This window comes from Pteronotus mesoamericanus, unplaced genomic scaffold, assembly GCF_021234165.1.
Source record: "Pteronotus mesoamericanus isolate MK-2021 breed Mesoamerican mustached bat unplaced genomic scaffold, CSHL_Meso_final contig_100, whole genome shotgun sequence".
Lineage (NCBI taxonomy): Eukaryota > Metazoa > Chordata > Mammalia > Chiroptera > Mormoopidae > Pteronotus > Pteronotus mesoamericanus.
The window spans coordinates 2,758,571-2,777,521 of NW_026554999.1; the positions used below are offsets into that span (position 1 = coordinate 2,758,571).

Consider the following 18,951-nt stretch of genomic DNA (forward strand, 5'->3'; position numbering starts at 1 on the left):
GTAGGGAGTCAGGGACCAGGGAAATAGGACCACAGACATGAGGGAATAGACAGAATCCACTTTGGAAATGAAACCCGTCACATGCCACTTGTTGGTGTAACACCCACTGAAGGGCGTTTCCTCCCTCGGCCTCTATGGGACTCAGTGTGGGGAGCATGACAGGAGGTGACATGCAGTCTCATTGGATGTGGATCAGAACTGTGGAGATGTGAAAGTCCTGAGTAAGAGGATTTTTGTCTTATTTTCTATACTAAAGTGGAAAATTTATATGAATTAAGAATTACATAATTTTAAAACGAGAAGGGAGGATTGAAACTTTACAATATTACCTCATTACCTTCATGATAATCAAGTTGTTACCATCCTATGTCCATGTTTGTGAGCCACACTATTGGCTAGATGCTTTGGAAATTCTGAGAGCAATTTAATGGCTCTTCTGTTGTTGTTGTTCTTACTATAACTTAAAATATTTCCCCATAGAAATATCATTTAAGTGCCAATAATTTGAATGCTGCTATCGTGCTGAAAACACACCTGAAGATCAAGAACTTGAGAAGAAGTTAAATGTGCTATGACTTTGTGGAAAAAAGCTAAATAATGTGGCTCTGTTGTCAATTTAGGGAAGAGAACTCTGAGGGGAAAAAAACACTAAAACAAAAATGTGCTTCAGTGGTTATAGATCTATGTACACTGGGAATATATGTCCTGTACTTCACCTGATTCCTATAAGAAAATTTCTTTAGAATTATGAACATTTTGATTTATTGAAGTTCTTAAGGAACTTCAAAAAACCAAACTATATAGTTTTGCATTAAGTATTTTCCATAAAATAAAATTGCCCTATGCAAGTGAATATTAATGTTGCAATTGGGAAGTAAATCACAAGCTGAAACTAAAAAAACTACAAATTATTATAAGGTCTTTAAAAATGTATGTTTACTGATTTTAGAAAGAGGGAAGGAGAAAGAGAGCGGGGTATGTGCTCTGACTGGGAATCAAACCCCCAACTTTTTGATGTATAGGACGATGCTCCAAACAACTGAGCCACAACGGCCAGGGCAAATTATTATAAGGTCTAAGAAGGAAAAGGTGAAAAGGTTAGGGTTAATAAGACAGAATAACAAAGAGGGAGCATCCAAATTTAGATTGAAGTATCATAAAAGGTTTATCTGAGAAAGTAGTATTTGTGCTGAGACGTCATTTGTCGGGTAGAGGAGGGAGAGACATTCCAAACAAGGACCTCAAGCAGGATAAAGCTTGATGCACTTGAGAAACTTAATGCCTGGCTAAAAGGTGAGAAGGTACAGATGACAAAGGACTTTATAGCTCATGGCAAGTAGAAATGAGTGTTCAACTCAAGGAGAAAGACTGTTCTGATGCTGACTCTGCTAGGTATGTGAGGTTCATTAAATTACTTACTTCTCTGTGCATCAGTTAAAAATTTCTGCATCAGTTAAAAAAAAGTAACATTGACAGGACTTATAGGTTGTAAGGTTTAGTGAGTTAAAGTATGTAATTTGTTGTATCATTTTTAGAGATTTATTCTGAGTGCAGTAAGGTGCTATTGCAGGATTATAAGTGCCACTCTCTAATTTGTGTCTTAAAAGATTACTCCAGCTTCTGCTTCTGTTTGTGGAAGTTTTGATGGGAATTTAAAGATTTCCAGGGCAGCCTTGGCTGGGCGGCTCAGCTGGTTGGGGTGTCATCCCCTACACCAAAGGGTTGCAGGTTCTGTCCCTGGTCAGGGCACAAGCCTACATTGAGTTCAGTCCTGCGTCAGGCACATACTGGAGGCAACTGATCACTGTTTCTTGCTCACTCCCCACCTCCATCCTCTCTCTAAAAATCAATCAAAAATATTCTCAGGTGAGGATTCAAAAAAAAATTAAAGATTTCCAAGGCACTTTGAATGATTAGGTTTTTGTGCATTAAAGTCGCAGATTCATGTGAGAGAAAAATCAAAATCAGGTATAAATTTACCCCCAAAATAAGATTAAATGATAGAAGACTAGGACATGATGAACAATTAGGGAATTAAGTCAGGATACCATCATCTTAATGATGAGATTTTAGAAGCTTAATTATTGATTCTTAATTGGTTGGTGTATACTGAATAGGGTTTTAGATATAGAGAAATGCAGAATTCCCAAGCTAAGACAATCCACTGTAAGTTTTAAGTGAGATCATATACTAAGTCCTAAATAAGAATATTTTTAAAGTCTTATTAAGATTATTAATAACACATTAGGAATATTTTTAATGTGAGATCATGTAAGATTAAAATATAATGGAATGGGATAGGCTAAGATTTTTAAAATAGGACACAAAATGTAATCGCCATTAAAGAAATAATGATAAGTTGGTCTTCATTAAAATTAAGACTTACATTCATCCAAAGATAACCTTACAAGAATAAAATATCACTACACCCTTGGAGAAGGGCTGAAGATAAAAGGACTGGCAGTCCCACCCTAAGGGAGTGCATTTGAACAACTGCAACTCCCCCTGCGTTGCTGAGGGGCATGTAAATCAGTACGACCACTTTGGGAAACTATGCAGCATCTACTTAATCTAAGTGAACATATATTCTATGGACAAATTCTTTCCATAAATGAGTATTTAATATCAATTGTATCTCAATAAAGCAGCAGGGGGGATGAGTATTTCCCCCCATGAAAACACGTACAGGAATATTAATAGCAACAATAGAAAAATGGTTAATGAGTGTGGGATATTTATATAACCAAATACTTCATTGCAATAAATAAATACAAAACTACATGCTACGAAAGGATGAATCTCATAAACCTTATGCTAAGGGAAAAAGCCAGACAAACAGCTCAGAAACAGGCAATACTAGTCTTCGTAGAGGTTGGACTGGCGATTACTTTGGGGGAGGAGAATCAACAGGGAGGGAGAATCAACCGGGAGCCTTCTTGTGTGTTCATTCTGTGTTTCGTTCTCTACATTTTGTCAAGCTGAATACATTATATTTGCGCACTTCTGTCATTTAAAATATTAACAAACGATGAGTAATAATGTTTTAAAGGTAAAAGACATAAAGAGATTTGTCTTTTTAGAGGTTTTTTGTTTTGTTTGCTTTTAACTTCTTTTTTTCCTTGGATCTTTCAAATAGACAAAGAGAATAGGCTGAAGGAAATTGAAGTTGGAGTAGGAAGGACACAGAAAGTACGAAAGGACATAGAACAGGAAAATGGACAGGAGACAGGTGTCTTCAGACATGTGGGTTGATAGAAAGAACTGCGAGGAAATGAAATAAGAGATAAATAAGGTGAAAACTATAAAGATAGTTTTTTACACTCTACAAGTGCTGCACTGCACACCATTTTTAGTTTATATGTAGTAACGAGCTGACAGTTTGGCAGCAGTCTTTCTTCTTTAGAACTCACCTGAATCCTGAAGTTTCTTGTGGAACGCTCACTGTGCCTGTTTCAAGTCCTGACTTCTGTGTGACGCCCTCCCCAAAGTGAGCCCCCTGGAGAGGCTCATGGGTTACTTAAACAAAAAGAAGAAATGTATCTCATTTTAGTTTGAACAGTTTTAAATAAAGTATCATACTGGATATTCAGCCAGTGCTGAAGTTCCATGTCCACCTCTTTACAGCTTCAAGAATTATATTACTTTCTTTCATATTATCAATCTGTATTATATAGTTAGGTTGTCTTACTCTAAGTCTCCCATTGACATTTCTTTTGTATGCATATACTGAAATGATTTATTTAATAAAAAAGAACATCTCCTGTGTGAATTTTAAATTTCCCTTATTAAATATTTATATTTTCAAAATGTCTTTATTTAATTGGGTGAGGTGCTTGGTGCCATTTCAAAATGATCTCAGGTGGTAGATGTAATGACATATCGAAGATTTGACCTTTAGCATTTTAGGATTCTATTTGTCTGCATTTTCCTCTGCATTCAGTCTTAATTTATATGCAATTTCCCCTTATAACTTAATGAGTGGATGGAGTTGGTATAAGATTCATTAACAAAAAAGAAAATATATATGAATGCATATTATTTCTGTTCAGTCTGACTAGCGATTTTAACTTAATTTATATCTCAACTATGACAAGTAGAAAATGCTTTAAAAAGCTGATTGGAATTTGAACAGACCTCATTCATTCTCACTAAGTGAATAGACCCTGAGTCTCCTAAACCGATGATGCCCATTCTCTTCTCATTTCTCTGCAGTCAGCTTATTATATTTTTATTTACCCAGAGATACTTTTTTTCCAACTTTCTGCTATTTCTTTTAAAGAAAATTGAATGTAATATTTACACTGATATAATTCAATTAACATCTTGCAGTACCTTACTGTATGCCTTGGTAGCATAGATAATCACTTGTCTGGGTAGCTTTCGGCCTAGAAGCAGAGAAATGGAATAATTATTATATATATAACATTGTTATGTAAAAATTACTTCCATTTAGTCATCTAAGTATGTCTTTATTGATTTTTTAGAAATGTGTATTTCTAACTGGACATTTTTGTTAAACAGCTTACTGGTCAATCAGTCTACATATTTGTGTTTAAATTATTTATTTTTGTATTTTTCAGTTTACACAAATCATTATCCCAAGAAGAAAATCTGAAGGATCAGTTTAACCATACCCTTAGTACCTATGAAGAAGCTTTAAAGAATAGAGAGAACATTGTTTCCATCACTCAGCAACAAAATGAGGAACTGGCTACCCAACTGCAGCAGGCTCTGGCAGATCGAGCAAACATGGAATTAGAGCTTCGGCAGGCAGTGGAGGCTTCCCAGGCGGCCAATGAGAGAGTTCAGAAGTGAGTGAAATGATCTTGCACTATTTCAAAAGTATGAAACAAAGCAAAAACACTTTCTTTTAGCAACTATAATATATTACTTATTACTCATACTACTAATAGTTTAAGAAAAAAATTCATTGAGCCAAATGGACTTTTTCAGACTGCCTAGCATATGCATATTTGGAATCAAAAACCATTTAACTTGGGAATCACGGTTACTGTGTAAGGCAAACCATTTTTATGTGATATCTGATCCTCCTCAGTTCATGGAAGCCATACTGTTAAAATCATTTCATAGGTAATAAAATTATTAGCGAGGGGAAGAGGCAGTCAGTTTACCAACTTGACTCATTTAGCTTCATGATAATCCTGCTTGAATTCAGATCATCTGTGGTCTTGTAATCTGAGATCTCTAGGCACATAGTATATGGTACAGTGTAATTAATTGTCATGTATTGTTCTTCTGAAGTATTCAGTACAGATTTTCACAGTGTATAGTTGTATTTGCTTATTTTCAATGATATTTGCATTTTTATTAAAATTTAAATAAAGCTGCATAATAAATCAGTCCTTATGATAGCCAGCAAAATGTTAACAAATAATTTATCAGACAATGAATTTACTTGTTAATCTTCGGGACTTGAACATTGTAGCAGAATTTTCTAAGGCAGTTAGTAATAGAACTTGTCATTCTAATTGAGCCCTTCTTAATGTATTGTTAACAGCATTACATAATTCACATACCTAATCGCCTTCAGTTTCTAAGACATAAGTTTTTCCTAAACAGTTTTTTTTTTAGTTTCACAGCATGAAGAAGTAGCACTAACTTCAAAGTTCCTTATTTCTCACTACTTTTTATTTGAAAATAAGTCATCTTAACCATTTTCCCAACATCCCTGAAATTATATTTTGAGTAATAGCCCAAGGTCAGGTAAATCTGTAGTCAAGACCATTTTAAGACAGATAAGGAATTATGCTTATTAATTTATACTATCAGTGTGCCTTGAAACTTGTGATTTATGGTGTTATTTTTTTTTGTAGATGTAAAGATTAGGTTTATATTCAATCAGAAACTATCAGTTATTCAAAATGTACATTAATATTCTAAGAACACAAAGATATATAGATAGATCTTATTTTTTGTAAAATATAAATCAATAAATTTTCACAGAATCTGAGATAGCTGTTTGCTTAAAGTCTGCAAATAATTTTGTAATCTGAAAACAAGTTTCAAGTGTAATTATTTTTATATTTTTATGTAATTCTTTATATGTAATTTTTAAATTTCTATACATAGCTAAAATTGCCTACAAGTGTTTCCCAGAGAGCAATTAGATTTCTAAAAAATATTTTGAAATGTTATCATATAAACCTTTTATGTTTTAGATCTCATCAACCATCATTGGCATTTTGTAGAAGAAATAACTTTTTTACACCAAGAAGTAGAAATAACATGATCTCAGATAATGCTTTAAATTGAATAAGCTTAACCTTTTGAAAAACACATTATATTGCCCTTATTCTTCGTATTTAACCACACAGATCAGAACTTTGTAATGGAATGGCATCAATTCATGGACAGAGTTTAAGTGCAACAATTATGTAATTTACAAGAGTTAAATATTAAATTTTAATTTAAATTTTTAATCTTTAATTCCAATTTCTAGCAATAAACCTGGATGAAATATTATCAGGCTTTCCTTTTACATTCAATCCACTATATTTCATTTTTAATTACCCTCAGTTGGGCAGTATATCTTCATTGCAGTTCTTGCGAACATCAGTCTGTTTTATTGAATTTAAGAGGATAACCTCCCAGGACACCAATTTATATGACTCGTTAGATGTTATTAGTATTCTCTAGCCGATCTTAAGTTTCTATTATTAGCAGTTATTTTTCAGTGTCTTTTGTAAATATCCCAATATTCCAGGTAATAATTAAAATTTAAACTAAAAAAGTCCATATTTCCCTTTTTCCCATCACAACCAAATTTCTTGAATAACTGATTTATATTCACTATCTTGAATTTTTTAATTCCCATTAACTCTTCTGCTACTTGATACACTATGACTAGCTCCTGTACTGAAATTATTGTTCTTAAGATTACCAGTAATTTCTTAACTGTCAAATTTAATGGCCCATTTCTATTTATATTTCTAATATAAAACTAATACATGATCATGGTAAAAAAAAATAAATAAAGGTGATCATATGTCTTCAGCAGTATAACATAGTGGTCTAAAAGCTCACGCTCCAGATTCAGAATGCATAGGTATGTGAACTTTGACATTTTGTTTCAAAACACTGTTCTGATGTGGATAATAATATTCCTAATTCACAATGTTATAAGGATTAGATAACACCTGTAATGCTTTTAGAACAATGCTTGTGACATAGTCCCTTCTTCTCATCATTTTACCCTACAATGCACTCTCCTGCTTCAGAAGTGCTCTGCCTTTTCAAGACTGATGGCCCTTATGTATGTTGGTCCCTCTGGAGCCTTTTGCTCTTTTCCTCCATGAGAAACTTATCATCCTATGAGATCCAGTGCAGCATAGAGGGTAGAGACAGGCTTTGCAGTCTAGTCAGACAGACCTGTGATTGAATCCCTACTTTTCTACTTCTCATGAGATTGAGGCAAATTACTTAACCCCTAGAAGGAAAAGTTCTTTAGGTAAAAAATTCAGACAGTAATAGTGGCCTCACAGGCAGGATTAATTTGAGGAATAAATTGGATAGCATGTAAAATGGCTAGTTCAATACCAGTACCTTTATCACAAGCATTCTGTAAATTATTAGTATTATCGTATTCCTCAAACTAGCAAGACTACTTCAGTTTCCTCTTCTCTACAAAGTCTTCACCTTTAAAGTTAAGTAACTCTCTTCTGTGTGTTGTCATAGTATTTTTATTGAAAATTACTCCCCAGAAAATAAAGCCCTTCCCCCATTCTTCTGAATTTCCTCCCTCGGTTAATGGTTTTCAGTAATTTCAGTGCTATCTTTGTTCCCTCAATCTTACTGTTTGCATTCACTTTGTCATCGATTCCTGTTTTGTCTGCGGCTTAATATTTTCTGATACCCTCCACCCCAATCATCGCTTGTTAATTGCATGAATTCAGGCCCTCATCATCACTCATGTAGACTATTGAAATAATCATAAGCCTAGTTTACCTGCCTGTAGCTCCCTCAAGTGTATTTTCCTCACTGCCACCAGAGTTGGTTTTTCTAAAACATAAATCAGGTTATATTACTTCCCTATGTAAAACGTTTCAGGGGCTCTTCCTCCCTACAAGTTAAAGTGCAAACAATGCAGCATAACCTAGGAGGCCTGTTACTAGCCTTCTCCCATTTTTCTAGTATCATTTCCTCACACAACCCCTACCACAATATCTCTACACACACTATTTCTTTTTGGAACATGTTCCTCCCTTTTGGTACCTAGACAAATTTTTGTTGCTCATTAAAGTCCAGCCTAAATGTTACCCCTAAAATGTTTCCTTAGTTTTTCATCCTTTATTGTGGTCACAGTACTTAGTCCATACCTTTCTTAGAGGTCTTAGTCATCTATGTGTAATCATGATTTTGATTATCTGTTACCTACCTACTCCACTCCCTGCAAAATTCTCCATCATTGAGCTTTCCCAAGACATGGACAGTGTCGTATTCATCTTTTTATTCCTACCTCCTCCAAATACTTGCACAGATGCCTGCTGTAATGTAAGCACTCCATAAATGCTTCTAAACAAATGAACTAGAACAAGTTAATAGTGTAATGGAATGACAGAACAAAGTAAAAGCTGGAATACACATGAAAATTTCAGATGTGCTATAATCTGCTTTAAGCCTTAGATAAAAATTTATTATGCCAACCTACTACCCAGAGTTTACCAATTTCACAGAAAACTCTGACCTCTTATGCCAACATCCTGTCGTGACACCTCCTCTCCTTACATTCTCCTCACAGTTGGCATATCTTACTTCCTAGTGGTCAGCTTTTAACTCTTGTTCTGACCACCAACTTCCATCAAGTTTAATTTCATTGAAAAGGCCTGAAATCTTCAATAATAATGGAAAGACACCACATACTTTTTCTAAAAATAGTAGAATTTTACATTTATATTTAACTTTAGCCCTGACCAGTGTGGCTTAGTTGGTCAGAGCATGCGTCGTCCCTTACACCAAAAGTTTGCAGTTTCGATCCTTGGTTGGGGAGCCTATGAGGTGCAACCAATCATGTCTCTCTATTACATTAATGTTTCTCTCTGTCTCTCTCTCCCCCACTTCTCTCTCTCTTAAACCAATGAAAAAATGTCCTTGTTGAGGATAAAAAATTATATTCTATTTTAATTTAGAGTCAAAAAAAACTTCTTAAATGTTTTAACCTATAGAAGTATTCCTGGAAAGAAAAGTTGTACGCAATTACCATCCATAAGTCAACCAGTATTTATAGGCAGACAGTGACTTACAGAGTAAAATATAACAAATGCCAGATTTCATTATTCAAAAACAGCTTCTTGGCCCAGGTATTATAAATCGTATAGTTACACCAGCAAAAACCCACCCCCTTGGGTTTTCTCCTCATGCGCGTCTCTTTAAAAACATATGTGCTTACCGAAGAAGAGCACATTGTGGTTTAGCTTTTAGATTTTCTTTTGCTGATCCTGGGTGCCCTTGGTTTGAGAGAATTATGCAGAAGTAGATGAACTAAAAAGCAAGTTAAGAACACAGGAACTTTGTAAGAAAAACTCTTAGTAGTTTTTCCAAGGACCATTCATGATCCTCAATTATTAAAGAGAACACTGACACCAATTCACTAATTGGTGCTTTTATTATCACGGGAGACTTAAAACTCCTTGGTTCTTTATACTGTCTTTATTTTCTATCTATTCTTCCATTTATAGGTAGGTTTCTTATGTCTTAGAACAAAAGTTTTCCAAAGGATTTTTAAAATATATATTACTATACTTAACATGCCTAAGTGACACATAGTTACTTAAAATAAAAGTATTTACAGCCAGGCTTATAAGGTCAGAATATCTACCAAAGATCTGGGTTTTACAATAAAATATCTTTAATCACATGCCATCCTTACTGTGGCCCAGATTTACACTGAAAAGATTCAAATTCCCTCATAAATTGTAACTATACACTGAATATATAGCACAAAAATATGTAGGAAAAAATTGTAAACTTTTAAACAAATTTTCAAGAAAAAATTATTCATTCTTTAAATCTTCTTTCAATATTTTCCTTTAAAAAATTAGTTATTAAAATTTGCATGTGTTCTAATTTTTCATTGCTTCCTTAAAATAGCAAAGATTAACATAAAATATTTTTAAATATGGGGCATACTACATTTTTTTAGTGTTATTGACAGGGGGAAGAAAGAAGAAAAATAACATGTAAACCTGACAAAATGCCTTTCCTGCCTTTTGGCCAAATACTGATTTCTATGTAGAAGTTGAAGTTACGAAAAAATTGTGAATGCTCAGCCTGGTTTCCCTGCTGATGAGTAAGAACCGCGTGTAGTTCTCTTCGAGGTGTCAGGGGAGTCGCCATAGTGTCACACAGGGGTTCTTAGCGTAAGAGCAAACATGCTTTCCACAAACTCAGCTGCTTAATCTGTTTGCAGGTTGAACTGTAAAACAGGGTAGATGGCTGTGGGTGCAGGGAGGGGGAACAGCATTTCCACAGTTTCTAGATTTAAAAAAGAAAAAAAATCCTGCTATTCTTTTTTTCCTAAGCCTGTGATTTTCATCAAAAGACTTCACTAGACTTTTTAGTTTTGTTGCTGGTTTCAGAATCTGATTTTAACCATAATGAAAAATAGTTGTGCCAAAATATTCTTACATAGTTTAATATGAAAGTCATCAATTAATTTTTTTATAATTGCATTGTCTTTTCATTAAAATTTCTCTGCTTCTTGCCAACTTTATATTTTTCCTATAAATTCTTGATTGGACTCTAAGTTGCAAAGCAATACTAGACATGTCTGAACATTTTGGAAATACTTGTTGATTGAATCAAAGAATAAGCTTCATAAATTCTCAACTCAGCATAAGGTTTAAATCAATATTTAATATAATGTTGAAAGTTGACTTTGAGTTTTTAGTATTACTAATAAATGGGGTGTTTTAAAATTCTTCTTAAATTGCTCTTCAAAAAAATTGTGTTTGAGATTTAAAAGCTCTGTGAAATATAAAATATACTTCAGCAAATAATAAGTCAAATAGTTCATTGATTTGTGATAACTTATGTACAATAGAGCATCCCAATCAGCTTTAGGAGATATTCTAAATCTAGATCTAATTAGACATAGCTTTATTGTCATTTATATATGGAAGGTAGACTTAGATGACTCCTAAGCAATCATTGTAAGATGTACATCTAACATGCTTAATTTTTATTCTTAAACAATGATATCTTTTTAAGAATTTAATATTCTAGATTTATAAATCATAATACATGTCTTTAAATTAAATACATATTTGACTTAGAAAATATAAGTCTTGTACTTCATCAAATAAGTATTTTATTAAAAATTTAATTCCAATACATATTTGTGTAGAGAATCACTTTCTTCATCCATTGAGTATATAAAGTGAGTCTCTTTAGAGCTACTTTTATTATATAGCGATACCTACCATGTTTGATAGATACATAAGGTCTGTCCAGAAAAAGTAGCCATTGTTATAACAAGAATGGTTTGTGCAATAGCAATGTAACCTGGCAGCCAAGGAGAGTAGACTGGAATGCACATGTGTGAACAATGACAACTTCACTGTTCTAGTCCATGGGTGAGCATGTGAGCTCACCCGTGGCCCTCCCATTCAAAATGACTAAGCAAGTAGAGCAATGAATCTGCATCAAATTTTGCATTAAGCTTGAACATTCCTCCACACAAACCGCTGGGATGATTCAGAAGGCCACAGCTATGGGCAGCTGGTGATTGGCAGCTTCATCACGACAGTGCGCCTGCTCATGCATCGTGTCTTGCACAGTTTTTTGACAAAACCTCAAATCACGCAGGTGACTTCAGCCCTCCTACAGCCCAGATGTAGCACCCTGCAACTTCTGGCTTTTCCCAAAACTATAATCGCCTTTGAAAGGGAAGGGATTTCAGGCTGTCCGTGAGATCCAGGAAAATAACAATAGGGCAACTGATGGAGACTAGGAGAACTGGGTGAGGTCCCAAGTTGCCTGCTTTGAAGGGGACTGAGGCATCATTGTCCTATGTACAATGTTTCTTGTAAGCTGTGTCTTCTTCAATGAATGTCTCTATTTTTCATAATACATGGCTGGATACTTTCTGGACCGGCCTCATATGATTATATTCCTTTCTTTATAAAAACTAAAGACTTTTCGCTTATACCTTGCTTCAGGAAACGTCTAACTTTGACATAAAAATTGTCTAGCTCATTCCTTTTTACCAAGGAAGGATTAATGTAGGATTATTTAAATTGGAGCCTAAACCAGAGTTTGAGAAATTTTAATGTAGTGGCAAGTGAAGGTCCAGAATAAAGAAAAAAGGGATTCTCTAAACCTAAGAATCAACACTTTCCCTGGTAAGTTCCCTTTCGTAGTTAACTTTATGGAATGAATCACAAAGAGCATAAAAGTAAGAACTAAAATTTAAATTACCACACAGTGTCTCACATTTGATCTCCTTCTTCATCAGAAACTTTCAATAGATGATCTAGAGTTGGGCTAGTAAACATGTCTGCCTTCTAATGTAGATGGAACATTCTTTGGATAAGCAATGGAGAGGAGAGAAAAAAAGCATAAGATTAAATATGAGAGAAATCCATACTGTTTAGGTTTAAAACTAAATAAAATGCAGGAATTTTTATTGGTTTTCATTTATCCCAGTGTTACAGTAATTAAGTCAGAAATGGTGTTCCTTTTATTTTAGGGAAATTATAGGATCCATCTAATGATCATATACATTTTTAACTACAACTTGAAAGGCTAAAAAAATTTTCAGCAGGAGTTCTTGTACCTCGGAGATGTGATTTTCACACAAATGTATGACATGTAAGTGAACATATGATCTAACAAAGTATACTTTTCCTTAATTCTGTTCTTAGTTCCAGTTAAAAGCCTTCTTACTGTTTAACCCTTGACAGGCTACGTAACTCCTGGACTCTTCTGTGATTACAGGAGAACTCACCCATCTTACCTGAGAATAATTTTAAAATTGATAAAAATAAGATATGGGTGATTTGAACTTCCTAAGACAGGTAACAATAGCATGAACCATTAGTGTACTACAAGAATACTTCTATTGTAGTAATAGAGAAAAAGGAAACTATTGTAGAAATTAGATTTTTAGAAGTTATCATCATTTTGCTTGGATATTTAACCTCACTATATCTGAGAACTCAGAATTTCTTCCTTTGCTTTCTCTATTCTTAAACACATAGAAGATTAGATATAATATACCTATGTGTTAATGTAGAAAATGTCTATATTCTTATGTAAGTCCTTGGTATACTCATCTGAAATCAGGGGGACACTTTCTTCGTAGCTATAGGTTTTTTTTCCAAAGTATAATTGGAAAAAAATCCAAATTGTACCCCAGAGCAAATAGAAATATAAATTTCCCATAGGTTCTAAGAGTCCACCTTTATTTTTCCCCACTTGATCAGAGATTTGCCCATGTGCACATTCGGACCTCAATAAATATAGAATGAAAGAATCCTTTGGTTATTTCAGTGTAACTTTACCTGATAGTGAAATCATAAACACTGTCCATACATAATCTTTATTCTTGATCATTTACATTGAAAGTGAAAAAAATCATTCTATAACAATGCAGTGTATAGTAGCAGCTGAAATGCATCTTCTTTCTTTTATTATATACAGGCATATGTGAAAGTCGGCTTATAGTTGTGAATATGCAGAACACAAGAGTGTCTTGTATTGTTAATTATTGTATTATTTATTTGTATTGTATTATAACTGTAAATCTACTTTTGCCCATACCTGTATCCTTGAACAACTCAAGAGAAAAAGTTTTTTCCTTTGGTTCTTAACCTAAGTGTAAATTTAAAAAATAGTTATACTATGGTAAGTTACTTTGTTAAGTGTTTCTGTAGAAAGGCTGACTGAAAGTGAAAAGTAAGACTCCAGATATTACATAGTAAACAATACTTTGGAACTTACTAAACTTACTAATTTTAATTTTTTATTGCTTTAGCATCTATACCATTCAAACTAATAGTTCTTGGAACATCACCATTATTTGACATTTTCCTTTGCCACATTTAACAGTATTCTCAAAGCATTCAAAAGCTGAGGGAGGGAAGGTGGGAGGGGGCAAGGGAAAGGGGGGGGGGAAGGCAGAGACAAATGTATTTAAATAGTAAATAAATTAATAAAAAAAAAAAATAAAAAAAAATAAAAAGGTTAACTTGAAAAAAAAAAAAAAAAAGCATATGTTATTTCTCTTTATGTTACCATATGCCATTTGACAAGCTACATAATGGTAAAAATAACAAACATTTAAATTTTTGAAACATCTTTTTCCTTAAATTAAACTAGTCTGCCTTCTGAGCTATAGTGTATTTCGCATTAGTCTTCCAAGAAGTTCTCTACTACTGACTGGAAGGCCTAATCTTTCCCAGAATGATAGGAGTGGCACAGTTCAAGAACAAGAATGAATCTCTGTATAATCACACCACAATGTGAGGTGACCCTAAGACAGAGAATTGACCAGATACACATATGGGTTTTAGGAAGACTTTCTGATGCTCTTTTTTAACACAGCTGTGAGAAGAATGTGGCTAAGACCCAATAGTCATTCTTGAGTAGAGCTGGCAAAGGAAACCATGAGGAGAAGAGAATTTAACACATGGGTGTAAGAGAGCACAGCTTCATTGATGGGGTCTGAGGGGAATGCCTAATGACTGGGAGAATCAAACTTGGCAATGAAAACACAAAGCTCTTTTCATCAATTCAAACACAGACTCTAAAGCTGCAGATGGTCACCTCCAGCCTTGTCTATTCAGTGCGAGGTTTTATAAAATGGTACTTTGGCGAATACTAATAGATCAAAACAAAGATTTAATAACATAAAGATGTGGTGTTCACTTTTAAATGAGTATACAGGTCAATGTCTCAGGAAAGGAAAAAAAAGAGTACTTTTTACATGTGGGTCTAAAGTCTTTTTGTTATTTTTCACATAAAAAATAAACCACATTTATCTTCAAAAATAAATGACAAAGATACAAATTGTGTTTCATGGAAAAAGTTTATAGTGTAAAAAGGAGACCAGAATTAAGGTATATAGTGACTCTCAATTTAAACTGTTTGTTGTTATCCTTTAATATTTTCTTGAAATTTACTTGATAGGATATTTGTTTACATTCTCAAGGATGAATCAATCTAATTAAAAATTTAGGCCAAAATAGTTTATACGTGGAATAGAACTTTTTCCTTACCTCTCCAGAGAATGCAAAGAAGCATTATTTACTACAAAGGAAGCCTTTGAACTTTAATGCAGTCTTGAAATTACATTTTTGTTACTTTACATTTGATTTGTGAAGATTTTAGAAATTCATTGTAATTGTTTATATATTAAAAGATACTTCACTGTATTCAACTTGTTAGTTACGCTGACATAACTGAATCTTTAAACTAAATATGGTGTATTTTTCCAGAATAAATTTTATTATTAGACTTGGTTACCATTTTATAGTTTGTAAAATTATTGAGTTAAACCCCCCAAAATTAAGTTTAATTATCCAAAATAAGCTTACTATATGAAATTAAATAACTTATTAATATTATATTTGTTATTTATGAAGCAAATATAATGAGTAAGTCTGTATTCCAAATGCTTTTATCTAGTGACACTAACATATAATAAATTAAAAGGCTAGAAATGAAAGTAAAAAGAGAGTCAACTTAGTATCTAGTAGAAATATTAGTGAACTAACAGGACCCTTGGCTGTCGTAACTTGGGTATGTACAAGCCATTAAGTTGTGTTTCTTCTCCGTTTCCTCGCCTGGAAGGTAGAGCTGATATTCTTGCCCTGTCTACTGCAAACCTTGGTTGTGAGAATCCGATAGAATGCATATGCATAAAAGTGCTCTGCGAAGTGTCATGTGCTCTATAGATGCAAGCCATTGACTGAAGAGTATTTTCTACTTACACATTTAAATAAAAAGAAGAGCTGAGGGAGGGAAGGAGGGAGGCGGCAAGGGAAAGTGGTGGGGGGTAGGCAGAGACAAATGTATTTGAAAAAATAAATTAAAATTAAATTTAAAGAAAAAGCTAACAGACATACACACAAAAAAAGTTATTATCACCTCACTAGAACCAGAAATAGTAAATGAGAAAAATATTTTAGCCTCAGAGACATAATAGCGAACAGAAACAACCCAAATAAATAGGAGAGTAGTTGAATAAACCATGGCACATTCACATAGTGGAATACCAGGCAACCATTAAAAAAGAAACTAAAGATGTGTATACACAGACAACAGTATGGTAGTTACCAGAGGGAAGGGGGTTGGGAGGTAGTAAAGGGTAAATGCGGTCAAATGTATGATGACAGAAGATTTTCTTTGGGTGGTGGGCACATGATGCGATATACAGACAACGTGTCATAGAATTGTGCTCTTGAAACCTATATAATTTTATTAACTAGTTTCACCCCAGTAAATTTAAATAAAAAGAAAAAAGGAAGATTTCTGTAAACTGATATTAAATGGTGTTTGGGATATTGTGCTAACTGGAAAAAATCTAGTACTTATAATATGCTACTTTTTATGTGAAAAATAAAAATAAAAAGAACAAGAATAAACCAGAAACTAATCAAAAATGGTTACTTTTGGGGGTAGATAAGAAATAGATGCAGGCATAGGATAGGAGTGCAACTTTCCTAATTATGATATTTTGTATAGTTTTGACTTTTGAACCATGTACATGTTTTAAATATTTAGAAGTTAAAGTTAGGTAAAATATAAAAAACAAACCCTGATAGTAAATACAAATAAAAATAAATGTTCCTAACTGTATATCAAATTGATAAGATACTTATAAAGAGAAAATAATTAACTCACGTATCTTTTGATCATCAGACTTTGACTATACATCCTGAGTAGCATATATTTTAAGGACAAAAAAGAAATGCAATCTTAAATTTTGCTCATTGTATTCACACTCAGTCATACTACTGGTTATTAAGACTTTGAAACTTTTATGTACCTTGTTGGATTAAGTAAGTAAATAAATAATATTAGGAGCCAAGATTTTCACTATAAAATAAATAACATTAGGAAAAAGAAATCGTAACATTAAATTTGCATTGAAATTGTCAATATGAACTCATCATCTTAAAATTATATATTTTTTCTTAGCTCTATCCATTGGAAAGGCCTTAGAAGCAATGGACACACGTAACACCCAAATTTTCATTTTTAAATACATTTCCCATTAAAGGGTACCAGAGCTCCCAAGCATGTAGCAAAGACAGTACAGAGTCCAGAATATCTTTTTGTGCCAGAAAGCAAGAAAATACTCAAAGTCTGATAGGGTTATGTCAAGAGGACTTGGGAACCAGCTTAAAAAGGTTCCCATTGCTCACAGCAATTTAGTTTATTTTGTACATTAGACCAATGAGCAACATCGAACCAGAGATATAGAATCGTAGAATAGACTGAAAGCGGTAAGAGGAGAGGGCAGAAGTGGGGACTGATTGAAAGAAGGTGAAGGGAGTAGTCAAAGAACATATATGACAGACCCATGAGCATGGACAACAGTGTGGGGATTGACTATGAAAGGGGGACAGTGGCCTGAGCGGAGTGGGGCAAAGGGGGAAAAATTGGGACAACTGTAACTACATAAACAATAACAATTTTTTTAAAAGTTTTCCATTGACCACCTTTGGGACAATTTATGCAAACAAAAAAAACTGTATTTGATTATGGAATATTTAATTGTTATGTCTTAGAGTCTATAAAGATATAAAAAGACATGGAGGGTAGAAAGGAAGAAGCCCTTTTGAACAGAAAAATGGAATTTAATATAGATAGATAAAAAGAATTAGAAAATCACTTTGTAATCGTGTAGTCAGTTCAAGCAGTTACCATCCATCAGCCATATAATGAGTTAAAAAGAAGCTACTTTGGCACTAGAATGAGTCAGTCTAGTTTGGGAAAACTTACTTAGCACATACCAATGAATTTAAAGCTTAAAAATCAGTGAGGGCTTAGACATGAGGATTTAGGATGTCAAGTGCCTTTGAACAATATTTAGGGATTTATTATTAAATTTAGAAATTTTTCTTAAATATATACGCTTATGTAAATGATAGCAGCTAGACCTAAACCATTCAGGCTTTTATCAAAATTCATCTTTTAAAGGAACTCACTATGCTGGGTGGAGAAGGGTATAAGGGGGTTAAATGGTGATGGGAAAAATGCAATAAACATTAAATAAAAATCTTAAAAGAAAATAAAAAGAAACTCACTACAATATAAAGAGTTTTTGCCTGAGACTTTATCAGTGTTAGGCTAGGTACTGGTCCTTTACTTAAATTTCAGTATTTTGTTTATCAGAGTTCTTGTGTTAATTTTGTTTTTTTAAAAATATTATTTGTCTTGATTAGTGAAGGGGTTTTTTACACCCCCTTAAATGTTTCATCTAAATTTAGTGCCTAATTCACCTCATCCTACTTCTAGCCCTGAATTCTCTATAGAAGATTAAAAAAACACTAATGGAGGGGAAAAAAACACTCCTAGATACCCTTATTCAAAAAATAGTAACAATGAAAAGTAACCCTGTTTGTATGATTTCTAGTGAAGGCCATTTCATGTTTGTACATGATAGTGATATAATGGAGTTGAACAAATGTGTTTCTTTCCACCCTGTAGAATTGGGCCAGGTTTTTATTCATATACTGTCCAGAAAGCCTACCACTGTCTGAATTTCCACTTCTTAGTTCATGGTTATTACCTGCACTTTGTCAACTATTGCTTGTCTTTATTTCCATCATCTGCCTAGATCAGTCATCATACCTATCAACAGTAGAGTTGTAATTGTATTCTAGACCCTAAATGTTGATTTCAATTTGAGAATATATGGTTTTTATGAATCAAGATTGATCAGGTAGATAAAATTGCTGTGACAATGCCAGCTTAATAAGTTGA

At 33.5% G+C, this 18,951-nt stretch overlaps 1 protein-coding gene across 2 annotated transcripts in view; it reads left to right on the forward strand.

The window, feature by feature from the left end:
- The window catches only part of MIPOL1 (mirror-image polydactyly 1), a 291,999-nt gene that overhangs the window by 239,873 nt on the left and 33,175 nt on the right, over positions 1-18,951 (forward strand). For both annotated transcript variants that reach the window (XM_054589247.1, XM_054589175.1), the window contains exon 12: positions 4,581-4,811. In XM_054589247.1, coding sequence (XP_054445222.1) covers positions 4,581-4,811 — 231 coding nt within the window. The remainder of the gene's footprint in view (positions 1-4,580; positions 4,812-18,951) is intronic.